This window comes from Melanerpes formicivorus, unplaced genomic scaffold (genome assembly GCF_026170545.1).
Source record: "Melanerpes formicivorus ecotype bairdi unplaced genomic scaffold, bMelFor1.0.p_v2 SCAF_114, whole genome shotgun sequence".
NCBI classification, from domain to species: Eukaryota; Metazoa; Chordata; class Aves; order Piciformes; family Picidae; genus Melanerpes; species Melanerpes formicivorus.
Window position 1 is genome coordinate 1138964 of NW_027142466.1, and position 27103 is coordinate 1166066.

Below are 27103 nucleotides of genomic sequence, written 5' to 3' on the forward strand. Positions count from 1 at the left end.
CTGGGATGGGAGGGGAGCTGTGAAGGACACAGCTCAGAGGGTTGTGGGCAGTGGGGCAGGGGCTGGTTGGAGGCCTGCAGCTCCTGGTGTGCCCCAGGGCTCAGGGCTGGGTCCAGTCCTGCTCAGCATCTTCATCACTGACCTGGCTGAAGGCTCAGGGTGGAGCCTCAGGCAGGTTGCTGCTGGCACAGAGCTGGGAGCAGTGGCTGAGAGCCCTCAGGCTGTGCTGGCAGCCAGGGAGCCCTGGGCAGGCTGAGAGCTGGGGGAGAGCAACCTCCTGAAGGTGAAGCAGGGCAAGGGCAGGGGCCTGGCCCCGGGGAGGAACAACCTCCTGCAGCAGCACAGGGCAGGGGGAAGCTGCTGGCAAGCAGCTCCAAGCAGAAGCAGCTGGGAGTGCTGGGGGCCAAGGAGTTGCCCAGCAGCAGCAAGGTGGCCTGGGGGCCAAGAAGGCCAAGGCTGTGCTGGGGGCATGGAGAAGAGTGTGGGCAGCAGCAGGGCAAGGGAGGTTGTGCTGCCCCTCTGGCCTGCCCTGCTGAGGCCACCTCTGGAGCCCTGGGGGCAGTTGTGTGCTGCCCAGCTGCAGAGGGCCAGAGAAGTGCTGGAGAGAGTGCAGGGGAGGCTGGGAAGCTGCTGAGGGGCCTGGAGCAGCTGTGGCAGGAGCAAAGGCTGAGAGGCCTGGGGCTGAGAGCCTGCAGAAGAGCAGCCCCAGAGCAATGCTCAGCAATGCTCAGCAAGAGCTGAAGGGCCCCTGGGGGGCAAGAGGCTGGGGCCAGGCTCTGCTGAGTGGTGGCCAGGGCCAGGCCAAGGGGCAGTGGGCAGAGAGTGGAGGCCAGGAGGTTGGAGGGGAAGAGGAGGAGAAAGTTGTTTGTTGGGAGGGTGCTGGAGGCCTGGAGCAGGCTGCCCAGAGAGGTTGTGGAGTGTCCTGGTGTGGAGAGCTTCCAACCCCCCCTGGGCACTGTGCCCCTGGGGGTGCCCTGCTGGGGCAGGGGCTGGGGGTGCTCTGGGGGTCCCCATGCTGGGCTCTGGCATTCCATGAAGGGAAGAGAACAGAATTCACCAGGTTGGGAAAGGCCTTCAGGCTGAGTGCTGAATCTCACCCTGCTGGGCAAGGCTGGGGGCAGCCAGGAGGATGTTGTGCTGGGGGAGTGCAGCCTGGGCTGGGGAGTGCAGCCTGGGGGTGCTCTGCTCTGCTTCCCACTCTCTGGCTGCTTTGCTGCAGATCCTTCCTCCCCCTGCAGAACCTTCCTCCCCCTGCAGATCCTTCCTCCCCCTGCAGATCCTTCCTCCCCCTGCAGGATCCTTCCTCCCCCTTCAGGATCCTTCCTTCCTCCCCCTTCAGGATCCTTCCTCCCCCTGCAGATCCTTCCTCCCCCTGCAGGATCCTTCCTCCCCCTGCAGGGTCCTTCCTCCCCCTGCAGATCCTTCCTCTCCCTGCAGATCCTTCCTCCTCGTGCAGGATCCTTCCTCCCCCTGCAGGATCTTCCTCCCCCTGCAGGATCCTTCCTCCCCCTTCAGGATCCTTCCTCCCCCTGCAGATCCTTCCTCCCCCTGCAGGATCCTTCCTCCCCCTGCAGGGTCCTTCCCTCCCCCTGCAGATCCTTCCTCTCCCTGCAGATCCTTCCTCCTCGTGCAGGATCCTTCCTCCCCCTGCAGGATCTTCCTCCCCCTGCAGGATCCTTCCTCCCCCTGCAGGATCCTTCCTCCCCCTGCAGGATCCTTCCTCCCCCTGCAGGATCCTTCCTCCCCCTTCAGGATCCTTCCCTCCCTCCCCCTGCAGGATCCTTCCTCCCCCTGCAGGATCCTTCCTCCCCCTTCAGATCCTTTCCTCCCCCTGCAGGATCCTTCCTCCCCCTGCAGGGTCCTTCCCTCTCCCTGCAGATCCTTCCTCCCCCTGCAGATCCTTCCTCCCCCTGCAGATCCTTCCTCCCCCTTCAGATCCTTCCTTCCCCTGCAGAATCTTCTTCCCCCTGCAGATCCTTCCTCCCCCTGCAGGATCCTTCCCTCCCCCTGCAGATCCTTCCTCCCCCTTCAGATCCTTCCTTCCCCTGCAGAATCTTCTTCCCCCTGCAGATCCTTCCTCCCCCTTCAGGATCCTTCCCTCCCTCCCCCTGCAGGATCCTTCCTCCCCCTGCAGGATCCTTCCCTCCCCCTGCAGGATCCTTCCTCCCCCTGCATGATCCTTCCTCCCCCTGCAGATCCTTCCTCCCCCTGCAGGGTCCTTCCCTCCCCCTGCAGATCCTTCCTTCCCCTGCAGGATCCTTCCTCCCCCTGCAGATCCTTCCTCCCCCTGCAGGATCCTTCCTCCCCCTTCAGATCCTTTCCTCCCCCTGCAGATCCTTCCTCCCCCTGCAGGGTCCTTCCCTCTCCCTGCAGATCCTTCCTCCCCCTGCAGAACCTTCCTCCCCCTGCAGATCCTCCCTCCCCCTGCAGGATCCTTCCTCCCCCTGCAGGATCCTTCCTCCCCCTGCAGAACCTTCCTCCCCCTGCAGAACCTTCCTCCCCCTGCAGAACCTTCCTCCCCCTGCAGATCATTCCTCCCCCTGCAGGATCCTTCCTGCCCCTGCAGGATCCTTCCTCCCCCTGCAGGATCCTTCCCCCTGGTTGCCTCAGCTGAGGCTTTGCCCCCGGCCCAGCTTTGCTCTCCAGGCTGGGCACCAGCTCAGCACTCAGCACAATTAACAGCCAGGAAATGAACTGACTCACAGCAGGCATCTGAAAGCCTCTCCCCGGGGTGGGGAGCAGATTCCCCACCCCCCCTTTGCCCCCTGCCTTTCACTCTGCCCTGGGCTGGGCCTTTTGGCCCCGAGGGCAGGGCTGGGAGGGGAATTTGCTGCTCGAGTTGGCTCCCAGCATCCAGCACCTGCCCAGGCAGGGTGAGCAGGAGGGGCTCAGCCCCCAGCCCCACCCCAGGGCACAGATTTCCCCTCAGGGCCTGGGCTGGCTGGGAGAAGGGAGGAAATGCCCTGAGCCAGCACAGCCTGCTGCCTGCCTCCCCTCCTTACCCACCCCCCAGGGCCTGCTCCTGGCTTTCACCTCCCCTCCCCAGGCTGGGGGGACTCAAGGAGCAGGAACAGGGACTCAGGAGGAGCCAGGAGGCAAATCCGGGGTGGGGAGAGGGGCAGGGTCCTGCATCCCTTCCCTGAGCCTGGGCAGCTCCCTGGGGAAGGCTTTGATGGCCTTGAGTCAGGGGGGGAAGTGCTGCAGGGGGAGACAGCACATCCCTGGGGGGGCACCTCCCCTCTCCCTGTCCCCAGCTCCATCCCTCGCCCTCTCCCCTTCTCCATCCCTCTCCCCTCTCCCCTTCTCCATCCCTCTCCCTCTCCCCTTCTCCATCCCAAAGCCTGTCTTTATCCTCATCATCCTCTTCTCCATCCCTCTCCCTCTCCCTCTCCCCACCCCCATCCCTCCTCCCTGCCCCCAGCCCCAGCCCCCTGTGAGGCCTCCCCTGCCTCCCCCTTGCTCTCCTGCTGCTGCCTTTGCCCCTGCCCCCCCGGGCTGCCCTCCCTGCCCTGCCTCCTTCGCTCTGCTGCTGCAGTGCAGCCCTGGGGAGGGGCAGAGCCTGCCCTGCAGGCTCATCCTCCCTGCCCTTCCTCCCCCTGCTCTCCTGCCCCAGGCCCTTTGCCCTTGGCTGCCTCCCTGCTGGGTGAGGCCAGGCGGTGCCAGGCTCGCTGGGGGGCTGGGCTGGGCAGGGTGGGGTGCCCAGGGGTGCCCTCAGCCAGGCTGGCTGTGCTCCTTCCCCCTGGCTGGGCACTGGGCACTGCTCAGCCTCTGCTGCTGCAGGCTGTGCCCAGCCCCAGCGAGGAGCAGCTCAGGGGCAGCTCAGCTCTGTGCTGGCCTTAGGGGGAGGCTGATCCTGGGGGGAGCAGCAGGGCCCCCCAGACCTCTCCCACCTGGTAAGTTCATCCTCCCCTCCTTGTTGTTGGGATGGGGCTGGGGTGGCCCTGGGGGGGGGCTCCACCTCAGCTCTTGGCTGTCTTAGCCCAGCAGGGAGAGGTTTGGGAGGGAGGACACAGCCCCCCTGCTCCCCTGGCCAGCATTTCAGCTGCTGGCTGCCCCTTTGCTCCTGGGATGGGGCAAGGGGAAGTGCTGGAGGTGCCTCAGGCAGGTGATGCTCTTGGCTTGGAGCCCCTTGGCTGCTCCTGGCCCCCTCTGCCTGCCCCGGGGCTGGCTCCCTGCCTGCAGTGGTGCTGCTTGGGTGCTGGAGCCAGGGCTGGGGTTCAGATCCCCCCTGGGAACTGCTTTGGGGGTTTGGGGTTGGAAACCTCCCCCCCAAGGGCTTTCTCTTCCTCTTTGGGGTTTCCTTTGCAACTCAGTTTTGTTTCCTCCTGGAGTGGATTCCTCCCAGCTGGCTGTGGGGAGGCTCTGCCCTGCCTGCCAGGAGCTCTGCAGCCCAAGCTGCTGCTGCCTGGGGGGCAGAGCAGTGGGGCCTGGGGCCAGGCTTCTTCAACAGCTGTGTGGGGGCCAGGGCCAGGGGCACTGAGGGCAGCCTCAGCAGGGCTGCTGCTGGCACCAGGCTGTGTGGGGCAGCAGAGCTGGGGGGAAGGGATCCAGCCAGGGGGAGCTGGAGAGGCTGGGGGGAAGGGATCCATCCAGAGGGACCCTGACAGGCTGGAGGGAAGGGATCCATCCAGAGGGAGCTGGACAGGCTGCAGAGCTGGGCACAAGCCAACCTCAGGAGGTTCAACAAGACCAAGGGCAGGGTCCTGCAGCTGGGTGCAGGCAATCCCAGGCACAAATGCAGGCTGGGCAGGGACTGGCTGGAAAGCAGCCCTGAGGAGAGAGCCTTGGGGGTGCTGGGGGAGGAGAAGCTCACCAGGAGCTCTCAGTCTGCACTTGCAGCCCAGAAAGCCAACCAGAGCCTGGGCTGCAGCAGGAGAAGTGTGGCCAGCAGGGCAAGGGAGGTGATTCTCCCCCTCTGCTCAGCTCTGGGGAGACCCCACCTGGAGTCCTGCCTCCAGTTCTGGAGCCCCTATGGCAAGAGGGATGTGGAGGGGCTGGAAGGTGTCCAGAGCAGGGCCAGGAGGATGAGCAGAGGGCTGGAGCTGCTCTGCTGTGAGGACAGACTGAAGGAGTTGGGGCTGTTCAGTCTGGAGAAGAGAAGGCTCCCAGGTGACCTCATTGTGGCCTTCCAGGATCTGCAGGGGGCTCCAGGAAGGCTGGGGAGGGACTGCTCAGGATCTCAGGCAGTGCTAGGACTAGGGGGAATGGAATGAAGCTGGAGGTGGGGAGATTGAGGCTGGAGGGGAGGAGGAAGTTCTTCCCCATGAGAGTGGTGAAGCCCTGGAATGGGTTGTGCAGGGAGGTGGTTGGGGCCCCAGCCCTGGAGGTGTTTGCAGCCAGGCTGGCTGAGGCTGTGGCCAGGCTGATCTAGTGTGGGGTGTCCCTGCCCATGGCAGGGGGGTTGGGGCTGGCTGAGCCTTGTGCTCCCTTCCAACCCTGACTGGTGCTGTGATGCTGTGACCTGACTCCAGAGCCAGGCTCCTGGCCCAGCTGGAAGGGGCAGGGCAGGGCAGGGGGGGACCCTGCTGGGGTCCTGAGGGCTGGCTCTGAGGGCTGGGGCTCGGGAGGGAGCTCTGCAGGGTGAGGCAGGAGGAGAGGTGCTGGAGGCTGCATCCTCACAGGCTCTGCAGGGCAGGCTCCCTGCGGCCCTGAGCAGCCTGCTCTGGCTGGGGGGGGCCCTGCTGGGGTCCTGCTCTGGCTGGGGGGTCCCTGCTGCCTCCTGGGGCCCTGCTGGCTGGGGGGGTCTCTGCTGCCTGAGGGGCTCCCTGCTGGGGTCCTGCTCTGGCTGGGGGGGGTCCCTGCTGTGGCTGGGGGGGTCCCTGCTGGCTGGGGGGGTCCCTGCTGCCTGCTGGGGTCCTGCTCTGGCTGGGGGGGGTCCCTGCTGGCTGGGGGGGGTCCCTCCTGGCTGGGGGGGGGTCCCTGCTGCCTGCTGGGGTCCTGCTCTGGCTGGGGGGGGTCCCTGCTGGCTGGGGGGGTCCCTGCTGGCTGGGGGGGTCCCTGCTGCCTGCTGGGGTCCTGCTCTGGCTGGGGGGGGTCCCTGCTGGCTGGGGGGGTCCCTACTGGCTGGGGGGAGTCCCTGCTGGCTTCCTTGCTGCCTGCTGGGGGGTGGGCACACTGCCCCTGGCATCCCTGCTGCCTGCTGGGGGTCGGGCAGGCTGCCCCTGGGGGGTGTGTAGGCTGCCCCTGGGGGTCGGGCAGGCTGGCAGCGCCCCCTGGCGGGCTGTGACGCCCCCGTGCCGCAGGGGCAGCCATGAGCGCTCCGGGCCGTGCCTGACGCCGCTGCTGCTGCTGCCGAAGATGATCAACAAGGCTCGTGAGTGCGGGGGGGCTGGGGGGTGGGGGGGTGGGGGGCAGGGGGCTGGGGGTAGGGTGCTGGGGGCAGGGGGCTGGGGGGGCTGGGGGTTGGGGGCAGGGGTCTGGGGGGTGTGGGGCAGGGGGCTGGGGAGTCTGGGGGGTGTGGGGCTGGGGGCAGGGGGCTGGGGGCAGGGGGGGCTGGGGAGTGTGGGGCAGGGGTCTGGGGGGTGTGGGGCTGGGGGCTGGGGATGTGCAGCTGGGGGGTGGGGGCAGGGGGCTGGGGGCTGGGTGCTGGGGGTCTGGGGGGTGGGGGCAGGGGTCTAGGGGGTGTGGGGCTGGGGGCTGGGGGTGTGCAGCTGGGGGGTGGGGGCAGGGGGCTGGGGGCTGGGGGCAGAGGGCTCCCCTGGGAGGGCTGCAGAGCCCCAGGGAGCTGCCAGGACACCCTGGGAGGGCTGCAGGCTCCAGGCTGCCCTGCTGGTGTCTTTGCTCCCCCCCTCTCTCTGGCCCGCAGGAGGGAAGCTGCTGGGGGTGCTGGCACTGTTCCTGGTGATGGTTTGGTACTCCATCTACAGGGAGGACAGGTAGGGCCCCGGGGGGGGGCTGTGCTTGTGGCCCTCCTGCCCCTGCCTTCACCCTGGGAGCGCTGGAGCAGCAGCTGGCTGGGTGCTGGGGGCCCATGGGGGGTGGCAGCAGCCCTGCTTGCTGGCCCAGGGTAGGGGCAGAGGGGGTGGGGGGTGTGCTGGTGGGGGGGGTTGGGGCCTGGGAGAAGCCCACTCTGCTGCCAGTGCCTGTGGAGGAGAGGCAGAGCTTCATGAGGGGGACAGGAGCTGCCCTCTGGCACAGGGCTGCAGGCTCAGCCTGGGATGATGGCACTGAGCAGAGCTGCCCTGAGACCACCCCCTGGGAGACCCCCCCTGAATCCCCTGGAGACCACACAGTGACCTGGAGAGGAACATCCTGGAGCTGCAGCAGGGCAAGGGCAGGGGCCTGGCCCCGGGGAGGAAGAACCTCCTGCAGCAGCACAGGGCAGGGGGAAGCTGCTGGCAAGCAGCTCCAAGCAGAAGCAGCTGGGAGTGCTGGGGGCCAAGGAGTTGGCCAGCAGCAGCAAGGTGGCCTGGGGGCCAAGAAGGCCAAGGCTGTGCTGGGGGCATGGAGAAGAGTGTGGGCAGCAGCAGGGCAAGGGAGGTTGTGCTGCCCCTCTGGCCTGCCCTGCTGAGGCCACCTCTGGAGCCCTGGGGGCAGTTGTGTGCTGCCCAGCTGCAGAGGGCCAGAGAAGTGCTGGAGAGAGTGCAGGGGAGGCTGGGAAGCTGCTGAGGGGCCTGGAGCAGCTGTGGCAGGAGCAAAGGCTGAGAGGCCTGGGGCTGAGAGCCTGCAGAAGAGCAGCCCCAGAGCAATGCTCAGCAATGCTCAGCAAGAGCTGAAGGGCCCCTGGGGGGCAAGAGGCTGGGGCCAGGCTCTGCTGAGTGGTGGCCAGGGCCAGGCCAAGGGGCAGTGGGCAGAGAGTGGAGGCCAGGAGGTTCAGTGAGGAGAAATCCAATGACAGAGGCCTGGAGAACCTCTCCTATGGAGGACAGCCTGAGAGAGTTGGGCTTGTGCAGGCTGGAGAGGAGAAGGCTCCCAGGAGACCTTCTGGTGGCCTTCCAGGATCTGCAGGGGGCTGCAAGCAAGCTGGGGAGGGACTTTGGAGGGTGTGAGGGAGGGATAGGAGTGGGGGGGATGGAGCAGAAGTAGAAGTGGGGAGCTTGAGATTGGCTGTGAGGAAGAAGTTGTTGCCCAGGAGGGTGGTGAGAGCCTGGCCCAGGCTGCCCAGGGAGGTGGTGGAAGCCTCCTGGCTGGAGGTGTTTGCAGCCAGGCTGGAGGTGGCTGTGAGCAACCTGCTGTGGTGTGAGGTGTCCCTGCCCATGGCAGGGGCTTGGGGCTGGCTGAGCCTTGAGGCTCCTTCCAGCCCTGACAGCTCTGTGATTCTATGTCCTGCTGCTCAGCAGGGGCAGAAGCAGAGGTGAAATGGAGGCTGGGGTGGAGGGAGGGCTTCGAGCTGGGTTTGGGTGCTGCTGCTGTGGCATCCAGCTATGATTCTATGACAGAACCCTGGAGCAGGCTGCCCAGAAGGTTCCAGCTCCACATGAGGGAAAACTTCTTCACTGTGAGGGTGCTGGAGGCCTGGAGCAGGCTGCCCAGAGAGGTTGTGGAGTGTCCTGGTGTGGAGAGCTTCCAACCCCCCCTGGGCACTGTGGCCCTGGGCAAGCTGCTGGGGGGGCCCTGCTGGGGCAGGGGCTGGGGCAGCTCTGGGGGTCCCCATGCTGGGCTCTGGCATTTCATGAAGGGCAGAGAACAGAATTCCCCAGGTTGGGATCCCCCCATGAGGGATGAGGAGCAGCTGGAGGAGGCTGGGGCCAGGTGGGGGTTGGTCTCTCCCCAGTGCCAGGGACAGGACAAGGAGAGGCAATGGCCTCAGGCTGCCCCAGGGGAGGTTCAGCTTGGCCAGGAGAGGAAACTTCTTGACTGGAAGGGTTGTGGAGGCCTGGCCCAGGCTGCCCAGGGGGGAGGCTGCACCCCCAGCCCTGGGGGGGTTCCTGAGCCCCAGCCCCGTGGTGCTGAGGGCCGTGGCTGAGCCCCAGGGGAGAGAGAGGTTGGGCAAGGAGAGAGAAGGGGTGGGCTGGGTGGCCTCTGGGGGCTTCCCCAGCCACAGCCACCCTGACTCTGGGCCTTTGCCTCTTCCCCTCTGCCAGCTTCTACTTCCCCGTGGCAGACAACAGAACCTCCTGTCCCCAGGGCGAGGTGCAGAGGAAGGCTGCGCAGCTGATCGGCAAGTCAGTCTGGAGCCCTGAGCCCCCTGAGCCCCCCCAGCCTGAGCCCCCTGCCTGAGCCCCCCCAGCCTGAGCCCCCTGCCTGAGCCCCCCCTGCCTGAGACCCCCCCAGCCTGAGCCCCCCCAGCCTGAGCCCCCTGCCTGAGACCCCCCAGCCTGAGCCCCCTGCCTGAGCCCCCCCCAGCCTGAGCCCCCTGCATCCCCCCCCAGCCTGAGCCCCCTGCCTGAGCCCCCCCAGCCTGAGCCCCCCCAGAATGAGCCCCCCTGCACACCCCCCCTGAGCCTGAGCCCCCCCAGAATGAGCCCCCTGCACACCCCCCCCTGAGCCTGAGCCCCCCCAGCCTGAGCCCCCTGCCTGAGCCCCCTGCATCCCCCCCCCCAGCCTGAGCCCCCCCAGCCTGAGCCCCCTGCCTGAGCCCCCCCCCAGCCTGAGCCCCCTGCCTGAGCCCCCCCCCGCCTGAGCCCCCTGCCTGAGCCCCCCCAGCCTGAGCCCCCTGCATCCCCACCCCCAGAATGAGTCCCCTGCATCCCCCCCTGAGCCTGAGCACCCCCAGAATGAGCCCCTGCATCCCCCCCCAGAATGAGCCCCCTGCATCCCCCCCCAGGCTGAGACCCACCCAGACTGAGCACCCCCCCAGCCTGAGCCCCCCCCTGCCTGAGCCTCCTCCATCCCCCCCTGCCTGAGCTCCCAGCTTGAGCCCCCTCCATCCCCCCCCCAGACTGACCCCCCCCAGCCTGAGCCCCCCCCAAGCTGAGCCCCCTGCCTGAGTCCCCCCCCAGCCTGAGCCCCCTCCATCCCCCCCACGCTGAGCCCCCTCTAGCCTGAGCCCCCTGCATCCCCCCCCCCGCCTGAGTCCCCTCCATCCCCCCCCAGCCTTCCCCCCCTAGCCTGAGCCCCCCCCGGGCTGAGCCCCGCCCTGCCTGAGCCCCCTCCATTCCCCCCCCCCAGCCTGAGCCCCCTCCATTCCCCCCTGCCCAGACCGAGCCCCCTGCATCCCCCCCCCAGCCTGAGCCCCCTGCATCCCCCCCCAGCCTGAGCCCCCTCCATCCCCCCCCACGCTGAGCCCCCTCTAGCCTGAGCCCCCTGCATCCCCCCCCGCCTGAGTCCCCTCCATCCCCCCCCAGCCTGAGCCCCCTCCAGCCCCAGCCCAGCCTGAGCCCCCTGCCTTCCCCCCCTAGCCTGAGCACCCCCCCGGGCTGAGCCCCCCCCTGCCTGAGCCCCCTCCATTCTCCCCCGCCCAGACCGAGCCCCCTGCATCCCCCCCCAGGCTGAGCCCCCTCCATCTCCTGCCTGCCCAAGTCCCCACCCTGAGCCCCCAGCCCGTGCCCCCTCCATCCCCCCCCTCACCCCAAGCCCCCAGCCCGTGCCCCCCGCCCACCCTCACCCCTCTGCTCCTTGGCAGCTACTCCAGGGCCCAGCCTCTGTTCCTGCAGCTGAGAGACTACTTCTGGGAGAAGACTCCGTCGCTCTACGAGCTGCCCTACGGCACCAAGGGCAGCGGTGAGGGCTCCCCAGGGCTCCCCAGGCTCTGCCCTGCCCTCTCTGCAGCCTCCTCCTGCTCCTCAGGGCCTCCCTCAGCCCTTCCTGAGCCCTCCTCCAGCAGGACTCTCCTGGGGGGGCTGGCTGCATCTCATGTCCTCCCTGCCTCCGTTGTTAAGCCTTGGGTTGTGCCTCTCCCTGCTCTGGGTTTGGACCTGGGCAGGCTGAGAGCTGGGGGAGAGCAACCTCCTGAAGGTGAAGCAGGGCAAGGGCAGGGGCCTGGCCCCGGGGAGGAACAACCTCCTGCAGCAGCACAGGGCAGGGGGAAGCTGCTGGCAAGCAGCTCCAAGCAGAAGCAGCTGGGAGTGCTGGGGGCCAAGGAGTTGGCCAGCAGCAGCAAGGTGGCCTGGGGGCCAAGAAGGCCAAGGGGGTCCTGGGGGCATGGAGAAGAGTGTGGGCAGCAGCAGGGCAAGGGAGGTTGTGCTGCCCCTCTGGCCTGCCCTGCTGAGGCCACCTCTGGAGCCCTGGGGGCAGTTGTGTGCTGCCCAGCTGCAGAGGGCCAGAGAAGTGCTGGAGAGAGTGCAGGGGAGGCTGGGAAGCTGCTGAGGGGCCTGGAGCAGCTGTGGCAGGAGCAAAGGCTGAGAGGCCTGGGGCTGAGAGCCTGCAGAAGAGCAGCCCCAGAGCAATGCTCAGCAATGCTCAGCAAGAGCTGAAGGGCCCCTGGGGGGCAAGAGGCTGGGGCCAGGCTTTGCTGAGTGGTGGCCAGGGCCAGGCCAAGGGGCAGTGGGCAGAGAGTGGAGGCCAGGAGGTTGGAGGGGAAGAGGAGGAGAAAGTTGTTTGTTGGGAGGGTGCTGGAGGCCTGGAGCAGGCTGCCCAGAGAGGTTGTGGAGTGTCCTGGTGTGGAGAGCTTCCAACCCGCCCTGGGCACTGTGCCCCTGGGCAAGCTGCTGGGGGTGCCCTGCTGGAGCAGTGGGGCTAGGGGAGCCCTGGGGGTCCCTTCCCAGCCCTCTGTGCTGGGTTCTGGCATTCAGGTTGGGCCAGGCTGTAATGATCCCTGCCCAAGGCTGTGCCCAGGTGTGGAGGGGTCTGTGCTGAGCTCCCAGCAGCTTGCAGCAGGCAGGAGCTGAGCCTCTCCCCCCTGGCTTTGCAGAAGATGTCCTGCTGCGCCTGCTCTCCATCACTCACCACTCCCTGCCCCACAGCATCCAGAGGTAGGGCTGGGGGCCGCCCGGGGCCCTTCCCCTCTTCCCCTCGCTGCCGGGCTGGGAGGGAGGGAGCTGCGGCCCCGGGGGGCTGCGGGGGGGCTGCGGGCAGGCCTGGCCGGGGCGGGGGGCAGCTGTTCGCAGCCGCAGCCTCTGCCTGCAGCCTCAAGTGCCGGCGGTGCGCGGTGGTGGGGAACGGCCACCGGCTGCGCAACAGCTCCATGGGGGACACCATCGACGGCTACGACGTCGTCATCAGGTGCGGACCCGCAGCGCCCCCTGCTGCCCCCCTGCCCTCCCTGCGACTGCTCCTGCTGCCCCCCCTGCCCGCCCCGAGCCCCCCTGCTGCCCCCCTGCTGCCCCCCTGCCCTCCCTGCGACCGCTCCTGCTGCCCCCCTGCCCGCCCCGAGCCCTCCTGCTGCCCCCCTGCCCGCCCCGAGCCCTCCTGCTGCCCCCCTGCTGCCCCCCTGCCCTCCCTGCGACCGCTCCTGCTGCCCTCCTGCCCGCCCCGAGCCCTCCTGCTGCCCCCCTGCTGCCCCCCTGCCCTCCCTGCGACCGCTCCTGCTGCCCTCCTGCCCGCCCCGAGCCCTCCTGCTGCCCTCCTGCTGCCCTCCTGCCCGCCCCGAGCCCTCCTGCTGCCCTCCTGCTGCCCTCCTGCCCGCCCCGAGCCCTCCTGCTGCCCTCCTGCCCTCCCTGAGACCCCTCCTGCTGCCCCCCTGCCCGCCCCGAGCCCTGCTGCTGCCCCCATGCCCTCCCTGCGACCCCTCCTGCTGCCCCCATGCCCTCCCTGCGACCCCTCCTGCTGCCCTCCTGCCCTCCCTGCTTCTGCCTTCCTTTCTGCCCTCCTGCCCACCCCGAGCCCTGCTGCTGTCCCTCTGCTCTCTTCATCCCCTTCTGCTGTCCCCCTGCCCTCCCTGCCCCCTTCTGCTGCCCCCCCTGCTCTTCCCCACCCCTCTTGCTGCCCTCCTGCCCTCCTCACCCCCTCGTGCTGTCCCTCTTGCCCCTCCTCCTGTGCCCTCCTGCTGCCCCCCTGCCCTCCCTGCTCTCTTCTGCCCCCTCCTGCTGTCCCACCCTACTTCCCCCCCTGCCCTCCCTGCCCCCTCCTGCCTCCTCCTGCTGGCCCTCCTGCCTCTTCGCCCCTTCCTGCTTCCCCCTGCTCCTCTCTGTGCCACCCGCCCCCTGCTCGCCCCTGTCCCACCCTGCTGCCCCCAACCCACTGCCTCCCACTGCCCCCTGCTGCCCTCTGCTGCCCCCTTGCCCCCTACATTGCACTGTGCCCCCTCCCTCCTCCTCTCCCCCTGCCCCTGCTCAGCACTGCCCCCTACTGGCCCCTGCCCTCCTCTCCCCCCTTCCACTCCCCTGTTCCCCCCTGCTCCTCCCTCTCCCCCCCTATCCCCACACTCCTCCCTGCTCCTCCCTCTCTGCCTGCCTAGCACTGCCTCCCACTGCCCCCTGCTCTCCTCTCCCCCTCTGCCCCCTGCTCTCCTCTCCCCCCCCTGCCCCCTGCTCTCCTCTCCCCCCCTGCCCCCTGCTCTCCTCTCCCCCTCTGCCCCCTGCCCCCTGCTCTGCCCTGCCCCCAGCCCCCTGTGACCGCGCTGTGCCCCCGGGGCAGGCTGAACAACGCCCCGGTGCATGGCTACGAGCAGGACGTGGGCTCCAAGACCTCCCTGCGCCTCTTCTACCCTGAGTCTGCCCACTTCGACCCCCGGGCCGAGAACAACCCTGACACCCTGCTGGTGCTGGTGCCCTTCAAGCCCATGGACTTCCAGTGGATGGAGGCCATCCTCAACGACAAGAAGAGGGTAGGAGGCCTGCAGCCTGCTCCCCCCTCCCCCCACTGCATGGTGCCCACCCCCCACCTCCCCCCAACCCCGGGCTGGGGCCTCCTGCTCTGCCTGGCACAGCCCTGGGCACCTCCTGCAGGTGAGGAAGGGCTTCTGGAAGCAGCCCCCCCTGATCTGGGAGGCCAACCCGGAGCAGGTGAGGATCCTCAACCCCTACTACATGGAGGTCACTGCAGCCAAGCTGCTCCACCTGCCCATGAAGCAGCCACGCAAGGCCAAGCAGGTGAGGGCTGGGGGCAGGGGGGGGCCGGGGGCAGGGGGGGCCAGGAGCTGGGGCCAGGGGGGGTGCCAGGGTAGGTGCCAGGGGCTGGGGCCAGGGGGGTGCCAGGGGCTGCCAGGGTAGGTGCTGGGGGCTGGGGCCACGGGGGGTGCCAGGGGCTGGTGGCGGTGCTGGGCTGGGGCTGGGGGCGGGGCTGGGCTGTTTCTGGGGGCGGGGCTGGGGCAGGGGCTGGGGCTGGGGGCGGTGCTGGGGCTGGGGGCGGTGCTGGGGCTGGGGGCGGTGCTGGGGGCGGTGCTGGGCTGGTTCTGGGGGCGGTGCTGGGCTGGTGCTGGGGGCGGGGCTGGGGGCGGGGCTAGGGCAGGCTCTGGGGCTGGGGGCGGTGCTGGGCTGGTTCTGGGGGCGGTGCTGGGGGCGGTGCTGGGCTGAGGGCGGGGCTGGGGCTGGGGGCGGGGCTGAGGGCGGGGCTGGGCTGGTGCTGCTTCCTCTGCTGTCCCTCTGTAGCTCAATGGAGCTGCAGCTCTGGGCAGGGCAGAGCCCTGGGCCAAGGCTCCTTGGGTGAAGCTCAGCACTGGGGAGGCCACAGCTCAGTGCTGGGCTCAGCCCTGGGCCCTCCCTGCAGGAAGGCCACTGAGGGGCTGGAGCCTGTCCAGAGCAGGGCAGCCAGGCTGGAGAAGGGCCTGGAGCCCCTGGGCTAGAGGAGGGCTGAGGGAGCTGGGGGGGTTGAGGCTGGAGCAGAGGAGGCTGAGGGAGAGCTCCTTGCTCTCTGCAGCTCCCTGCAGGGAGGTTGGGGCGAGGAGGGGGGCAGCCTCTGCTCCTTGGTGCCAAGGGCCAGGAGCAGAGGCAATGGCTGCAAGCTGCAGCAGGGGAGGCTGAGGCTGGCTCTCAGGAAACCTTTCTGCCCTGGGAGGGTTCCCAAAGCTTGGAAGTGTCTGCCCAGGGCAGTGCTGGAGTCTCCCTCCCTGGGGGTGGTGCTGAGGGGCAGGGTTTGGGTGCTGAGCCTGCAGTGCTGGGGGAGCTGCAGGGCTGTGCCAGCTGCTCTGTGTTCTCTCTGCCCCCCCTGCTGCCCCCTGCAGAAGCCAACCACAGGGCTCTTGGCCATCACCCTGGCCCTGCACCTCTGTGACCTGGTGCACATCGCAGGCTTCGGCTACCCTGACTCTGCCAACAAGAAGCAAACCATCCACTACTACGAGCAGATCACCCTCAAGTCCATGGCTGTAAGCTTCTGCCCTGCCCTCTGCCCCCCCGCCCCGGGCTGGTGCCACCCCCAGGGAGCAGCACTGCTGTGCTCAGTGCCCTGCCGGGGCCTCCTGGGGGCGCTGCCGGCCGCTGAGCTCCGGCCTCTGGGTGGTGCTTGGCCAGAGCCTCCCTGCGGCTCTGCGGCCCTGGGGGGGAGCTGGGGGCTGGGCTGGGCCGTGAGGGGCTCCTGCCTGCAGGGGCAGGGGGCTGGCAGGGCAGGGGGCTGGCAGGGGGCTGGGCCGTGAGGGGCTCCTGCCTGCAGGGGCAGGGGGCTGGCAGGGGGCTGGGCAGGGCAGGGGGTTGGCAGGGGTCTGGGCAGGGCAGGGGGGCTGGGCAGGGGGCTGGCAGGGGGCTTGGCCTTGAGGGGCTCCTGCCTGCAGGGGCAGGGGGCTGGCAGGGGGGCAGGGCAGGGGGCTGGGCAGGGCAGGGGGGCTGGCAGGGCAGGGGGCTGTCAGGGGGGCTGTCAGGGGGGGCAGGGTCTGTCAGGGGGCTGTCAGGGGGCTGTGAGTGGGGCAGGGCAGAGGGCTGTCAGGGGGGCTGTCAGGGGGGCAGGGGGCTGTCAGGGGGCTGTCAGGGGGGCAGGGGGCTGTCAGGGAGCTGTGAGGGGGCTGTGAGGGGGCTGTCAGGGGGGCAGGGGGCTGTCAGGGGGGCAAGGGTGGCAGGGGGCTGTCAGGGGGGGCAGGGGGCTGTCAGGGGGCTGTGAGGGGGCTGTCAGGGGGGCAGGGCTGTCAGGGGGGCAGGGGGCTGTCAGGGGGCTGTGAGGGGGCTGTGAGGGGTGGCCCTGCCCCGCTGTGTGCCCCCCGCAGGCCTCGGAGCACAACGTGTCCCACGAGGCTGTGGCCATCAAGAGGATGCTGGAGCTGGGGCTGGTGAAGAACCTCACCTACTTCTGAGGCCTCTGCCCGCCACAGCGCCCCCCGCTGGAGGCCGCCTGCCAAGCACCGGGGCTGCCTGGCCCCGCGGGCTCCTCGGCACCACCCCCGCGGGGCTGGGGGTCCCCTTGGCTGGGGGGGGGATGCCCCCTCCTGCCAGCCATGCACTGAAGCTCCCCAGGGCCTCCAGAGGACTTCTGAGCTTGGGGGGGGGGGTCCCGGGGGTCCCTCCCAGCAGGCCTGGGGGGGGGGCTCTCAATGCAGACGATGGCCCCGAGGAGGAGGGGCTGATTTTGGGGGGTCCTGAGACCTCCCCTCAGGGAGCAGGACTTTGGGGGGGGGGGCTGTGGCACCTCCTCCCTGCCCTGGTGTTCCCCCCCCAGGTATTTAATTGCCCCCTCCCCCTTTTCTAACTCCTTGGTGTTGTTTTTATGGGGTCCCCTCCCCCCGCCTGAGCGCTGGCGTTGGGGGGGGGGGCTCCTCACTGCCCCCCCCCAGGCTGGGGGCACCCCTGGGTGCTGCCAGCCCCCTCCCCCCCTCCCCCCCTTCCGGTTTGAGGAGGGGGCAGCAGTTTAACTTAATTAATTTAATGATTATTTATCAGCCAGCCTGCCCTGTGCCGTGGGGGAGGGGAGGGGGAGGGTGGCCTGGGGGGGAGGGGAGGCTGCTTGGGGGGGGGTCAGCCCCCCCCGGGGGAGGGGGTGATGGTGTCCCCCCCCCGGGTCCCCAAACGGCCCAGCCCCTGCCCATGGCCACAGCTCTCTGCTCAGGCCCAGCCCCCTGCCCCCTGTGTCCCCAACTGCCCCTGCCCCCAGCCCCCTGCCCCCTGTGTCCCCAACTGCCCCTGCCCCCAGCCCCCTGCCCCCTGTGTCCCCAACTGCCCCTGCCCCCAGCCCCCTGCCCCCTGTGTCCCCAGGTGTCCCTGGCTGTGTCCCCAACTGCCCCTGCCCCCTGTGTCCCCAACTGCCCCCAGCCCCCTGCCCCCCTGTGTCCCCAAGTGTCCCAGGCCCTGTGTCCCCCTGTCCCCAGCTTCCCCAGCTCATGCCCAGCCCCCTCTCCCCATCCCTTTGCCCCCCTGTGTCCCCAAGTGTCCCTGGCCCTGTGTCCCCCTGCCCCAACTTCCCCTGCCCCCAGCCCCCTGGCCCCTTGCCCCCCTGTGTCCCCCTGGCCCCAACTGCCCCTGGCCCCAGCCCCATGGCCCCAGCCCCTTGCCCCCCTGTGTCCCCAAGTGTCCCAGGCTGTGTCCCCATGTCCCCAACTTCCCCTGCCCCTGCCCCAGTTCATACCCAGCCCCCTGCCCCCAGCCCCTTGTCGCCTTCTGTCCCCAAGTGTCCCAGGCCCTGTGTCCCCATGTCCCCAACTTCCCCTGCCCCCAGCCCCTTGCCCCCCTGTGTCCCCAGATGTCCCAGGCCCTGTGTCCCCCTGTCCCCAACTTGCCCTGCCCCCAGCTCATGCCCAGCCCCCTCTCCCCATCCCCTTTCCCCCCTGTGTCCCCAGATGTCCCAGCCCCTGTCCTTGTGCCCCCCCTGCCCCCAGCCTGTGCCCCTGACCATATCCCTGTCCCTAACTGCCCCCTGCCTGCCCTTGGCCTGGTCCCTGTGCTGTGCCCAGCTCCCTGCCCCCTGCTGCCCCCTGCTGCCCCCTGCTGCCCCCTGCTGTCCCCAGCTGTCCCCAGCTGCCCCCTGCTGCCCCCAGCTGCCCCCAGCTGCCCCCTGCTGCCCCCAGCCTCTCTTCCTGACCATGGCCCTGCACTATGGCCCTGGCCCTGTGTCCCCAGCCCATGGCCCTGCCCCCTGCCCCCTGCCCTGCCCTCATGCCCAGCTCCCTGTCCCCCCCCTGCCCCAGCCCAGATCCCTGCCCCTGGCCTTGTGTCCCCCCTGCCCCAGCCCAGGTTGCCACATTCCCTGGCCCTGCCCCTGTGCTGCTGCCCAGCTATGTCCCCTGTCACCAAGTGCCCTACCCCTGTCCCCAGCTCTCTGTCCCCTGTTCCCAGGAGCCCCCAGCCCTGTCCTGTCCCTGTCCCCAGCTCTCTGTCCCCTGTTCCCAGGAGCCCCCAGCCCTGTCCTGTCCCTGTCCCCAGCTCTCTGTGTCCCCCTGTCCCCAGCTGCCCCCAGCCCCTGTCCCCAGCTCTCTGTCCCCTGTCACCAGGAGCCCCCAGCCCTGTCCTGTCCCTGTCCCCAGCTCTCTGTCCCCTGTCCCCAGCTGCCCCCAGCCCCTGTCCTGTCCCTGTCCCCTGGGGCCACTCTCGGTCCCCTCCCCGGGACCCCTCCCGCCGCAGCCTGCGCCGCTGGGAGCCCCCCGCGGGCGCCCCCTGCAGTGTCCCCAGGGCTGTGTCCCCCCCCCAGAGCTGTGTCCCCCCGGGGCTGTGTCCCCCCCCGGGGCTGTGTCCCCCGAGGGGCTGTGTCCCCCCAGGGCTGTGTCCCCCCCAGGGCTGTGTCCCCCCCGGGGCTGTGTCCCCCAGGGCTGTGTCCCTCCCGGGGCTGTGTCCCCCCCGGGGCTATGTCCCCCCAGGGCAGTGTCCCCCCCGGGGCTGTGTCCCCCAGGGGCTCTGTCCCCCCCCGGGGCTGTGTCCCCCCCGGGGCTGTGTCCCCCCAGGGGCTGTGTCCCCCCCAGGGCTGTGTCCCCCCAGGGGCTGTGTCCCCCCGGGGCTGTGTCCCCCCAGGGGCTGTGTCCCCCCCCGGGGCTGTGTCCCCCCAGGGGCTCTGTCCCCCCCCGGGGCTGTGTCCCCCCGGGCTGTGTCCCCCCCCGGGCTGTGTCCCCCCCCGGGTCTGTGTCCCCCCAGGGGCTGTGTCCCCCCCAGGGCTGTGTCCCCCCCAGGGCTGTGTCCCCCCCGGGGCTGTGTCCCCCAGGGCTGTGTCCCTCCCGGGGCTGTGTCCCCCCAGGGCAGTGTCCCCCCCCGGGCTGTGTCCCCCCCCCGGGTCTGTGTCCCCCCAGGGGCTGTGTCCCCCCCAGGGCTGTGTCCCCCCCCAGGGCTGTGTCCCCCCAGGGCTGTGTCCCCCCCGGGGCTGTGTCCCCCCAAGGCTGTGTCCCCCCCCGGGGCTGTGTCCCCCCCAGAGCTGTGTCCCCCCCCAGAGCTGTGTCCCCCCCCCAGAGCTGTGTCCCCCCGGGGCTGTGTCCCCCCAGGGGCTGTGTCCCCCCGGGGCTGTGTCCCCCCGGGGTTGTGTCCCTCGGGGCTGTGTCCCCCCCAGGGCTGTGTCCCCCCGGGGCTGTCCCCCCCGGGTCGGTGTCCCCCCGGGTCGGTGTCCCCAGCCCAGCCGTGCGACAAACACCTTTGTATTGAGCGCGGCGCCGCCGTACAGCGCGGAGAGCCCCTGCCTGGGGGAGGGGTCCCCAGCCCGCCCGGCTCCCCACACCCCCATACCCCCCCCCCCCGGCCCCGCCCCGCCCGGCAGGACCCCCGAACCCCCCCCCCCCCGACGGACTCAATAAGTATGGACACGGAACAGCACGAAGGGAGGGGAGGGGCGGGGGGAGGGCAGCGGGAGGCCAGCGGCCGCCTGGGGGCGCTGCGGGATGGCTCAGAGCTGGCGCCGGCTCCGGGCAGGGCTCTGGACACGGCTCAGAGCTGGCTTCGGCTCCGGCTGGCTCCGGGCACAGCGATGGGCAGGGCTCTGGGCTGGCTCCGGGCAGGGCTCAGAGCTGGCTCCGGCTCCGGCTGGCTCCCAGCGCAGCGATGGGCAGGGCTCTGGGCTGGCTCCGGGCAGGGCTGCGGCTCCGGGCAGGGCTCAGGGCTGGCTCTGGCTCCCGGCACGGCCCTGGACACGGCTCTGGGAAGGGCTCAGAGCTGGCTCTGGCTCCGGGCTGGCTCCAGGCACAGCGATGGACAGGGCTCTGGGCTGGCTCCGGGCAGGGCTGCGGCTCCGGGCAGGGCTCAGGGCTGGCTCTGGCTCCCGGCACGGCCCTGGACACGGCTCTGGGAAGGGCTCAGAGCTGGCTCTGGCTCCGGGCTGGCTCCAGGCACAGCGATGGACAGGGCTCTGGGCTGGCTCCGGGCAGGGCTGCGGCTCCGGGCAGGGCTCAGGGCTGGCTCTGGCTCCGGGCACAGCTCTGGACACGGCTCCGGGCAGGGCTCAGAGCTGGCTCTGGCTCCGGGCACAGCGCTGGACACGGCTCTGGGAAGGGCTCAGAGCTGGCTCTGGCTCCGGGCTGGCTCCAGGCACAGCGATGGACAGGGCTCTGGGCTGGCTCCGGGCAGGGCTCAGAGCTGGCTCCGGCTCAGGGCTGGCTCTGGGCACAGCTCTGGACACGGCTCCGGGAAAGCTCAGGGCTAGCTCCGGTTCTGGGCTGACTCGGGGCTGGCTGCGGGCACAGCTCTGGACACAGCTCAGAGCTGGCTCTGGGCAGGGCTGCGGCTCCAGGCAGGGCTCCGGGCTGGCTCCGGGCACAGCACTGGACACGGCTCCAGGAACGGCTCAGGGCTGGCTCCGGCTCTGGGCTGACTCGGGGCTGGCTGCAGGCACAGCACTGGGCACGGCTCTGGGAAGGCTCAGGGCTGGCTCCGGGCACAGCTCTGGACACGGCTCTGGGAAGGCTCAGGGCTGGCTCCGGCTCCGGGCAGGGCTCAGAGCTGGCTCCGGCTCCGGGCTGGCTCCGGGCACAGCGCTGGACACAGCTCAGAGCTGGCTCCGGGCAGGGCTCAGAGCTGGCTCTGGCTCAGGGCTGGCTCCGGGCACAGCTCTGGACACGGCTCAGAGCTGGCTCCGGGCAGGGCTCCGGGCACGGCCCCAGCCCCAGCCCCGTGGTCCGGGCATGGCCCCAGGGTTTGGAGCGGCCTCGGGGCGGGGGGTTGTTGTGCTTTGCATGTACCAGGGAGAGGAGAAGGAGGGGAGGGGAAGGATGCTTGGCCGGACCCCCACCTGGGGCAGGGGGCTGGGCCCCACCTCCTGCCACTCTCGCTCCCAGCGGCTGCCTGCGTCCTAGCGCCGCAGGGGAGGGTCCCGAGCGCCCCCCCGAGGGTCCTGAGCATCCCTGGATGGACCCAAGTGACACTGGGGGGAGGGGTTGAGTGTCCCCAGAGGGTCCCAGCGTCCCCTGGAGGGTCTTGGGCATCCCACAGGGTGACCCCACAGGTCCTGAGCATCCTTCAGAGGATCCCAAGTAACCTCCAGGGGGTCCCAAGTGTCCCTCAGAGGGGCTTGGGCTTCCCAAGAGAGTCTCAAGCACCCCTTGGAGGGTCCTGAGTACCCCTCAGAAGTTCAATCAATTCATTATTACCTGTTATGTTGCATCTTTATTTTCTCTAGGATGGTCAAAAATCATAGTTTGTTTAAGGGTAGCAAGACTTCTTTCATCTGTAAAGGTAGATCTGGCCAGGCTCTAGCTTCACAGACAGAAAACTTGCAGGCAATCAGCAAGAGCAAAAGAGCTTCATTGCTTTGCCCAATATAAAATTACCCATAATAATGTGTTTTTGCTCATCCTAGTAATACTGATCTCTTATTGGTACCAACGTCACCCAAAAAGCAACCTTACAATAGTTTTCTTCATCTTATATAGTTTCATCATCTACATAAGCAAACTTATGCTAAATAGAAGGCAGGCCTATGATAATTAGTCTTAGAATAGGTGGTCAAATCCCTTCTCCCTACATTCAGTGTGGTAAGGGTCAAAGCATCCACTTTCACACATGCCCAATTGTGCAGGCTTCTTATCTGAAGAAAACAAATTCCCAGTTCTGAATGTTTATCTTTAAGACAGCTCCTTCTCAGCCGTGGTGTCTCCAATTAACCAGACAGTGTCCTTGCAAGTCTGCAAGAGAGGTTTCTTTCCCTTTACCCTCTAAACAGGCCTCACAAGATCCTGACCCTCAATCCCAGCGCACTCTAAGTCTTATAATTCTGACACAAATCACCGGTATATTCATCACAATCCCCCATTTTCTTTTTGACACCATTGATTTGTGGTAAAATTTCCAGATATTTCAGAACCTTCTTAATTGGATCATAATGAAGTTCATCTGTTCTGATCACATTCTGATCATAATTCTCTACTTGTAACTCGTTGACATGAGCAATCTTACTTAAAGGTCTTAGTATTTTGTGACAACAATTGCAGAGTGTTATGCATAGCAATATTACAATTAGTCCAACAATATTGCAAACAAATGTTGAAGCCAATTTAGATTTGGTAACCAGAAAGTTAATTTGTCCCATATTTCTTTAAATCCACAGGAAGTATCATCTAAAGAAATCTGATGTAATATCTGATTGTGGTTTACAATCGCCTGTAAATCTGTTTCCACTCGTTTATCTAGATTAACGTAACTATAATAACTCACAGTATCACTTAGGTTGGAAAGGACCTTGGGGATCATCGAGTCCAACCTATCAACACAGACCTCATGACCAGACCATGGCACCAAGTGCCACGTCCAATCTCCCCTTGAACGCCTCCAGGGTCAATGACTCAACCACCTCCCTGGGCAACCGGTTCCAATGCCAAATGACTCGCTCGGTGAAGAACTTCCTCCTCACCTCGAGTCTGAACCTCCCCTGGCACAGCTTGAGACTGTGTCCCCTCGTTCTGGTGCTGGTTGCCTGGGAGAAGAGGCCAATCCCCTCCTGGCTACAACCACCCTTCAGGTAGTTGTAGAGGGCAATGAGGTCTCCCCTGAGCCTCCTCTTCTCCAGGCTAAACAATCCCAGCTCCCTCAGCCTCTCCTCACAGGGCTGTGTTCAAGGCCTCTCACCAGCCTTGTTGCCCTTCTCTGGACACCTTCAAGTGTTTCGATGTCCTTCTTAAACTGAGGGGCCCAGAACTGGACACAGTACTCAAGGTGCAGCCTAACCAGAGCAGAGTACAGGGGCACTATGACCTCCCTGCTCCTGCTGGCCACACTATTCCTAATGCAGGCCAGGATGCCATTGGCCCTCCTGGCCACCTGGGCACACTGCTGGCTCATATTCAGGTGGCTGTCGATCAGCACCCCCAGGTCCCTCTCTGTTTGGCAGCTCTCCAGCCACTCCGACCCCAGCCTATAGCTCTGCATGGGATTGCCGTAGCCAAAGTGCAGCACTCGGCACTTGGACTTGTTGAATGCCATCCCATTGGACTCTGCCCATCTGTCCAGTCGGTCGAGGTCCCTCTGCAGAGCCTTTCTACCCTCTAACTGACTAACATCTGCCCCTAACTTTGTGTCATCTGCAAACTTGCTGATGACTGACTCTACCCCTTCATCCAGATCATCAACGAATATGTTGAAGAGCACAGGGCCCAGCACTGATCCCTGGGGCACACCACTGGTGCCTGGCCTCCAGCTGGATGTGGCACTGTTCACTACCACTCTCTGGGCCCGGCCCTCCAGCCAGTTCCTAACCCAGCACAGAGTGTAATGGTCCAAGCCACGAGCTGACAGCTTAGCCAGCAGTTTGCTGTGGGGGACGGTGTCAAAGGCCTTGCTGAAGTCTAGGTTACATTTATGACTACACATACACCCCCTGCCTTAACATATAAAAAATCCAAAGCTAATCTGTTCGGAGTAGATGTTTTCGAGAGACTATTGATTTCAATTTGCTGCGCTTTTATCGCATCTGTGCTTGCATTCATCATGATTTCAACTGTAGCAGAAAAATTTACCATTGCTTTTTCAAGTTCAAGTCTTTTCTCTCCGGTCTGATCAAGATTCCACATATTTGCTTCTCCATAACTAATAAATTGGGAACACTTTGAATATTGCCCTATAAAAATTACATCTCCACATCCAGGGTCAGTTCTATTTCCCCCTTTACTCTTGTCTGTAGTCATTTCCCAACATCGCTGGACACAAGGTACTGGCATATTCGCACGTAAAGGTTCCTCAAATTGTAATTTCCACCTTAACTGAGATTGTGGGATCTCCACATGATCCTCATGCTTATGATTTTGGACTACTTTTGTATTTCTGTTACATTAGGAAAGGCTGTTCCTATTAAAGGAAGCCCATGGGCCGAATTTTTAGGTAGCCGGGAACAGATCCAACAATCAGTCAAATTATAACTATTCACTCTCCCTTTCAATAGATGCAGATAAGTGTTTTGTTCCCATGACCTTACTTCAAATGGTGCTGTCATCAATATGATGATGACATGGGGTTATGATGGGGTTATAATCTTAGCTCCTTTTAATCTGTATATCATTACTGATGTTGAAAGAGAATTCATCCACACATGGCAACGTGGTTTTTGATCTCAGTTGAACTCCTTATGTGCAAATAGGGTTAGGATCAAAATTAGGCTCCACCAGTAAATGTTAACTCTGCCTCCTCGGCCTGCTGGGGTGCAGCCAGCAGCCGGGTGTATTTTCTTCTCGGCAGCAGTTACATTCTTCAGGAGCCCTACAGATTTTTTAACTCCTTAACCCACCTCAAAATTCCATTTGGAGTCTCTTCTCTACCTCCTTGGTTAGTTCGTTTACCATTTCCCATTGTGCTTTTGTTATTTCAATTCCTCTTCCTTCAAAATCTTATGTCTCTTACTTTTCCTTTTACTAATCCTTTTACTTATTCCTGATATTTCCCAACTAAAATTTCTCTAGTCTTTATTTCCCACTTATGCCAATCCCTTTCAATAATTTTCCATGGGGATTTAAATCCTTTTCCTCACCACAAAATAGGTTTTCTGTATTTACCAGCCCAAACTGCCTAGTTTCAAATTCAGCATTCAGGACAAAATATTTGTTTTGATCGATGCTTTTCAGTATCACAGTCTCACAGTATCACTTAGGTTGGAAAGGACCTCGAGGATCATCGAGTCCAACCTGACACCGCAGACCCCATGACTAGACCATGGCACCAAGTGCCACGTCCAATCTCCCCTTGAACGCCTCCAGGGTCGATGACTCAACCACCTCCCTGGGCAACCTGTTCCAATGATGAATGACTCGCTCGGTGAAGAACTTCCTCCTCACCTCGAGTCTAAACCTCCCCTGGCGCAGCTTGAGACTGTGTCCCCTTGTTCTGGTGCTGGTTGCCTGGGAGAAGAGGCCAACTCCCTCCTGGCTACAACCACCCTTCAGGTAGTTGTAGAGGGCAATGAGGTCTCCCCTGAGCCTCCTCTTCTCCAGGCTAAACAATCCCAGCTCCCTCAGCCTCTCCTCATAGGGCTTATGTTCAAGGCCTCTCACCAGCCTTGTTGCCCTTCTCTGGACACGCTCAAGTGTCTCAATGTCCTTCTTAAACTGAGGAGCCCAGAACTGGACACAGTACTCAAGGTGCGGCCTAACCAGAGCAGAGTACAGGGGCACTATGACCTCCCTGCTCCTGCTGGCCACACTATTCCTAATGCAGGCCAGAATGCTATTGGCCCTCCTGGCCACCTGAGCACACTGCTGGCTCATATTCAGGTGGCTGTCGATCAGCACACCCAGGTCCCTCTCTGTTTGGGAGCTCTCAGCCACTCTGACCCCAGCCTATAGCTCTGCATGGGATTGCCGTAGCCAAAGTGCAGCACTCGGCACTTGGACTTGTTGAAAGCCATCCCATTGGACTCTGCCCATCTGTCTAGTCGGTCGAGGTCCCTCTGCAGAGCCTTTCTACCCTCTAGCTGACTAACATCTGCCCCTAACTTTGTGTCATCTGCAAACTTGCTGATGACTGACTCTACCCCTTCATCCAGATCATCAACGAATATGTTGAAGAGTACAGGGCCCAGCACTGATCCCTGGGGGACACCACTGGTGACTGGCCTCCAGCTGGATGTGGCACCGTTCACGACCACTCTCTGGGCCCGGCCCTCCAGCCAGTTCCTAACCCAGCACAGAGTGTAGTGGTCCAATCCACGGGCTGACAGCTTAGTCAGCAGTTTGCTGTGGGGGACGGTGTCAAAGGCCTTGCTGAAGTCTAGGTAGACCACATCCACAGGCCTCCCCACATCCACCAGGCGGGTCACCTGATCATAGAAAGAGATCAGGTTGGAGAGGCAGGATCTGCCCTTCCTGAATCCATGTTGGCTGGACCTGAGCCCTTGGCCATCCTTCAGGTGCGCAGTTATTGCTGCCAGGATAATCTGCTCCATCACTTTCCCTGGCACTGAGGTCAGGCTGACTGGCCTGTAGTTTCCAGGTTCCTCCATCCGACCCTTCTTGTGGATGGGGACCACGTTGGCCAGTTTCCAGTCATCTGGGACCTCACCAGTGAGCCAGGACTGGAGGAAAATGATGGAGAGTGGCCTAGCTAGCACATCCGCCAGCTCTCTCAGCACCCTAGGATGGATCCCATCTGGTCCCATGGACTTGTGGATATCCAAGTGGCTCAGCAGGTCCCGAACTAACTCCTCATGGATTTCCAGGGTATTACTCTGCTCCCCGACCCCAACGCCCAGCTCCGGAGACCACTCGTCCTGAACTCCTGCCTTGCTGTTAAACATTGAGGCAAAGAAGGTGTTCAGGACCTCAGCTTTATCCTCATCCTCAGTAACTGTGTTCCCCTCCAGGTCCACTAGGGAGTGCAGGTTCTTCCTGCCCTTCTTCTTATTGTTAATATATTTATAAAAATGCTTTTTATTGTCTTTGACTGAGGTGGCCAGCTTCAGTTCCAGCTGGGCCTTAGCCTCCCTAATTTTATTCCTACATAATCTAACAGCTTCCTTGAACATACCTCGAGAAGCCTTCCCCTCCTTCCAAAGGTGATACAGCCTCCTCTTCCCCCTTAAATCCTCCAGGAGCTGCTTGCTCATCCAGGCTGGTCGCCTTCCCCGCCGGCTTGCCTTCCGGCACGTGGGAACCGCCAATTCCTGTGCCTTCAAGAGCTCCTGTTTGAAGTAGGTCCAACCCTCCTGAACCCCTTGGTTCATGAGGGCTGCTACCCAGGGGACTTTGCAGACAAGTTTTTTAAATAGGCTGAAGTTTGCCCTTCGGAAGTCCAAGGTGGAGGTTCTGTTGGTGCTCCTCTCAATCTCCCTGCATATTGAAAACTTCACTATCTCATGGTCACTGCACCCTAGGCAGCCTCCCACGATCACATCTCCCACCAGCCCTTCCCTATTGCAGAACAGCAGGTCAAGCAGAGCCTGTCCCCTGGTAGGCTCGCTTAACAGCTGTGTCAGGAAGCAGTCCTCCATTCACTCCAGGAATCTTCTGGACTGCCTCCTCCCTGCTGAATTAAGTTCCCAGCAGATATCTGGGAGGTTGAAGTCACCAACAAGGACAAGATCAGATGATCTTGAGACAGCC

General features: G+C 65.1%; 1 protein-coding gene across 4 annotated transcripts in view; it reads left to right on the forward strand.

The window, feature by feature from the left end:
• Positions 1 to 16561, forward strand: part of LOC137456034 (CMP-N-acetylneuraminate-beta-galactosamide-alpha-2,3-sialyltransferase 4-like) — a 42644-nt gene extending 26083 nt beyond the window's left edge. The window contains exons 1-11 of one of the 4 annotated variants that reach the window (XM_068167277.1): positions 3727 to 3893; positions 6243 to 6313; positions 6806 to 6875; positions 9024 to 9104; positions 10505 to 10602; positions 11732 to 11792; positions 11947 to 12042; positions 13396 to 13585; positions 13707 to 13850; positions 14921 to 15064; positions 15893 to 16561. In XM_068167277.1, coding sequence (XP_068023378.1) covers positions 6298 to 6313; positions 6806 to 6875; positions 9024 to 9104; positions 10505 to 10602; positions 11732 to 11792; positions 11947 to 12042; positions 13396 to 13585; positions 13707 to 13850; positions 14921 to 15064; positions 15893 to 15979 — 987 coding nt within the window. In that variant the 5' untranslated portion in view covers positions 3727 to 3893; positions 6243 to 6297 and the 3' untranslated portion in view covers positions 15980 to 16561. Of the gene's footprint in view, positions 1 to 3726; positions 3894 to 6242; positions 6314 to 6805; positions 6876 to 9023; positions 9105 to 10504; positions 10603 to 11731; positions 11793 to 11946; positions 12043 to 13395; positions 13586 to 13706; positions 13851 to 14920; positions 15065 to 15892 lie in introns of those variants that run through there. The other 3 variants (XM_068167276.1, XM_068167279.1, XM_068167278.1) reach the window with 3 other exon arrangements.
• The last annotated feature ends 10542 nt before the right edge of the window (positions 16562 to 27103 follow it).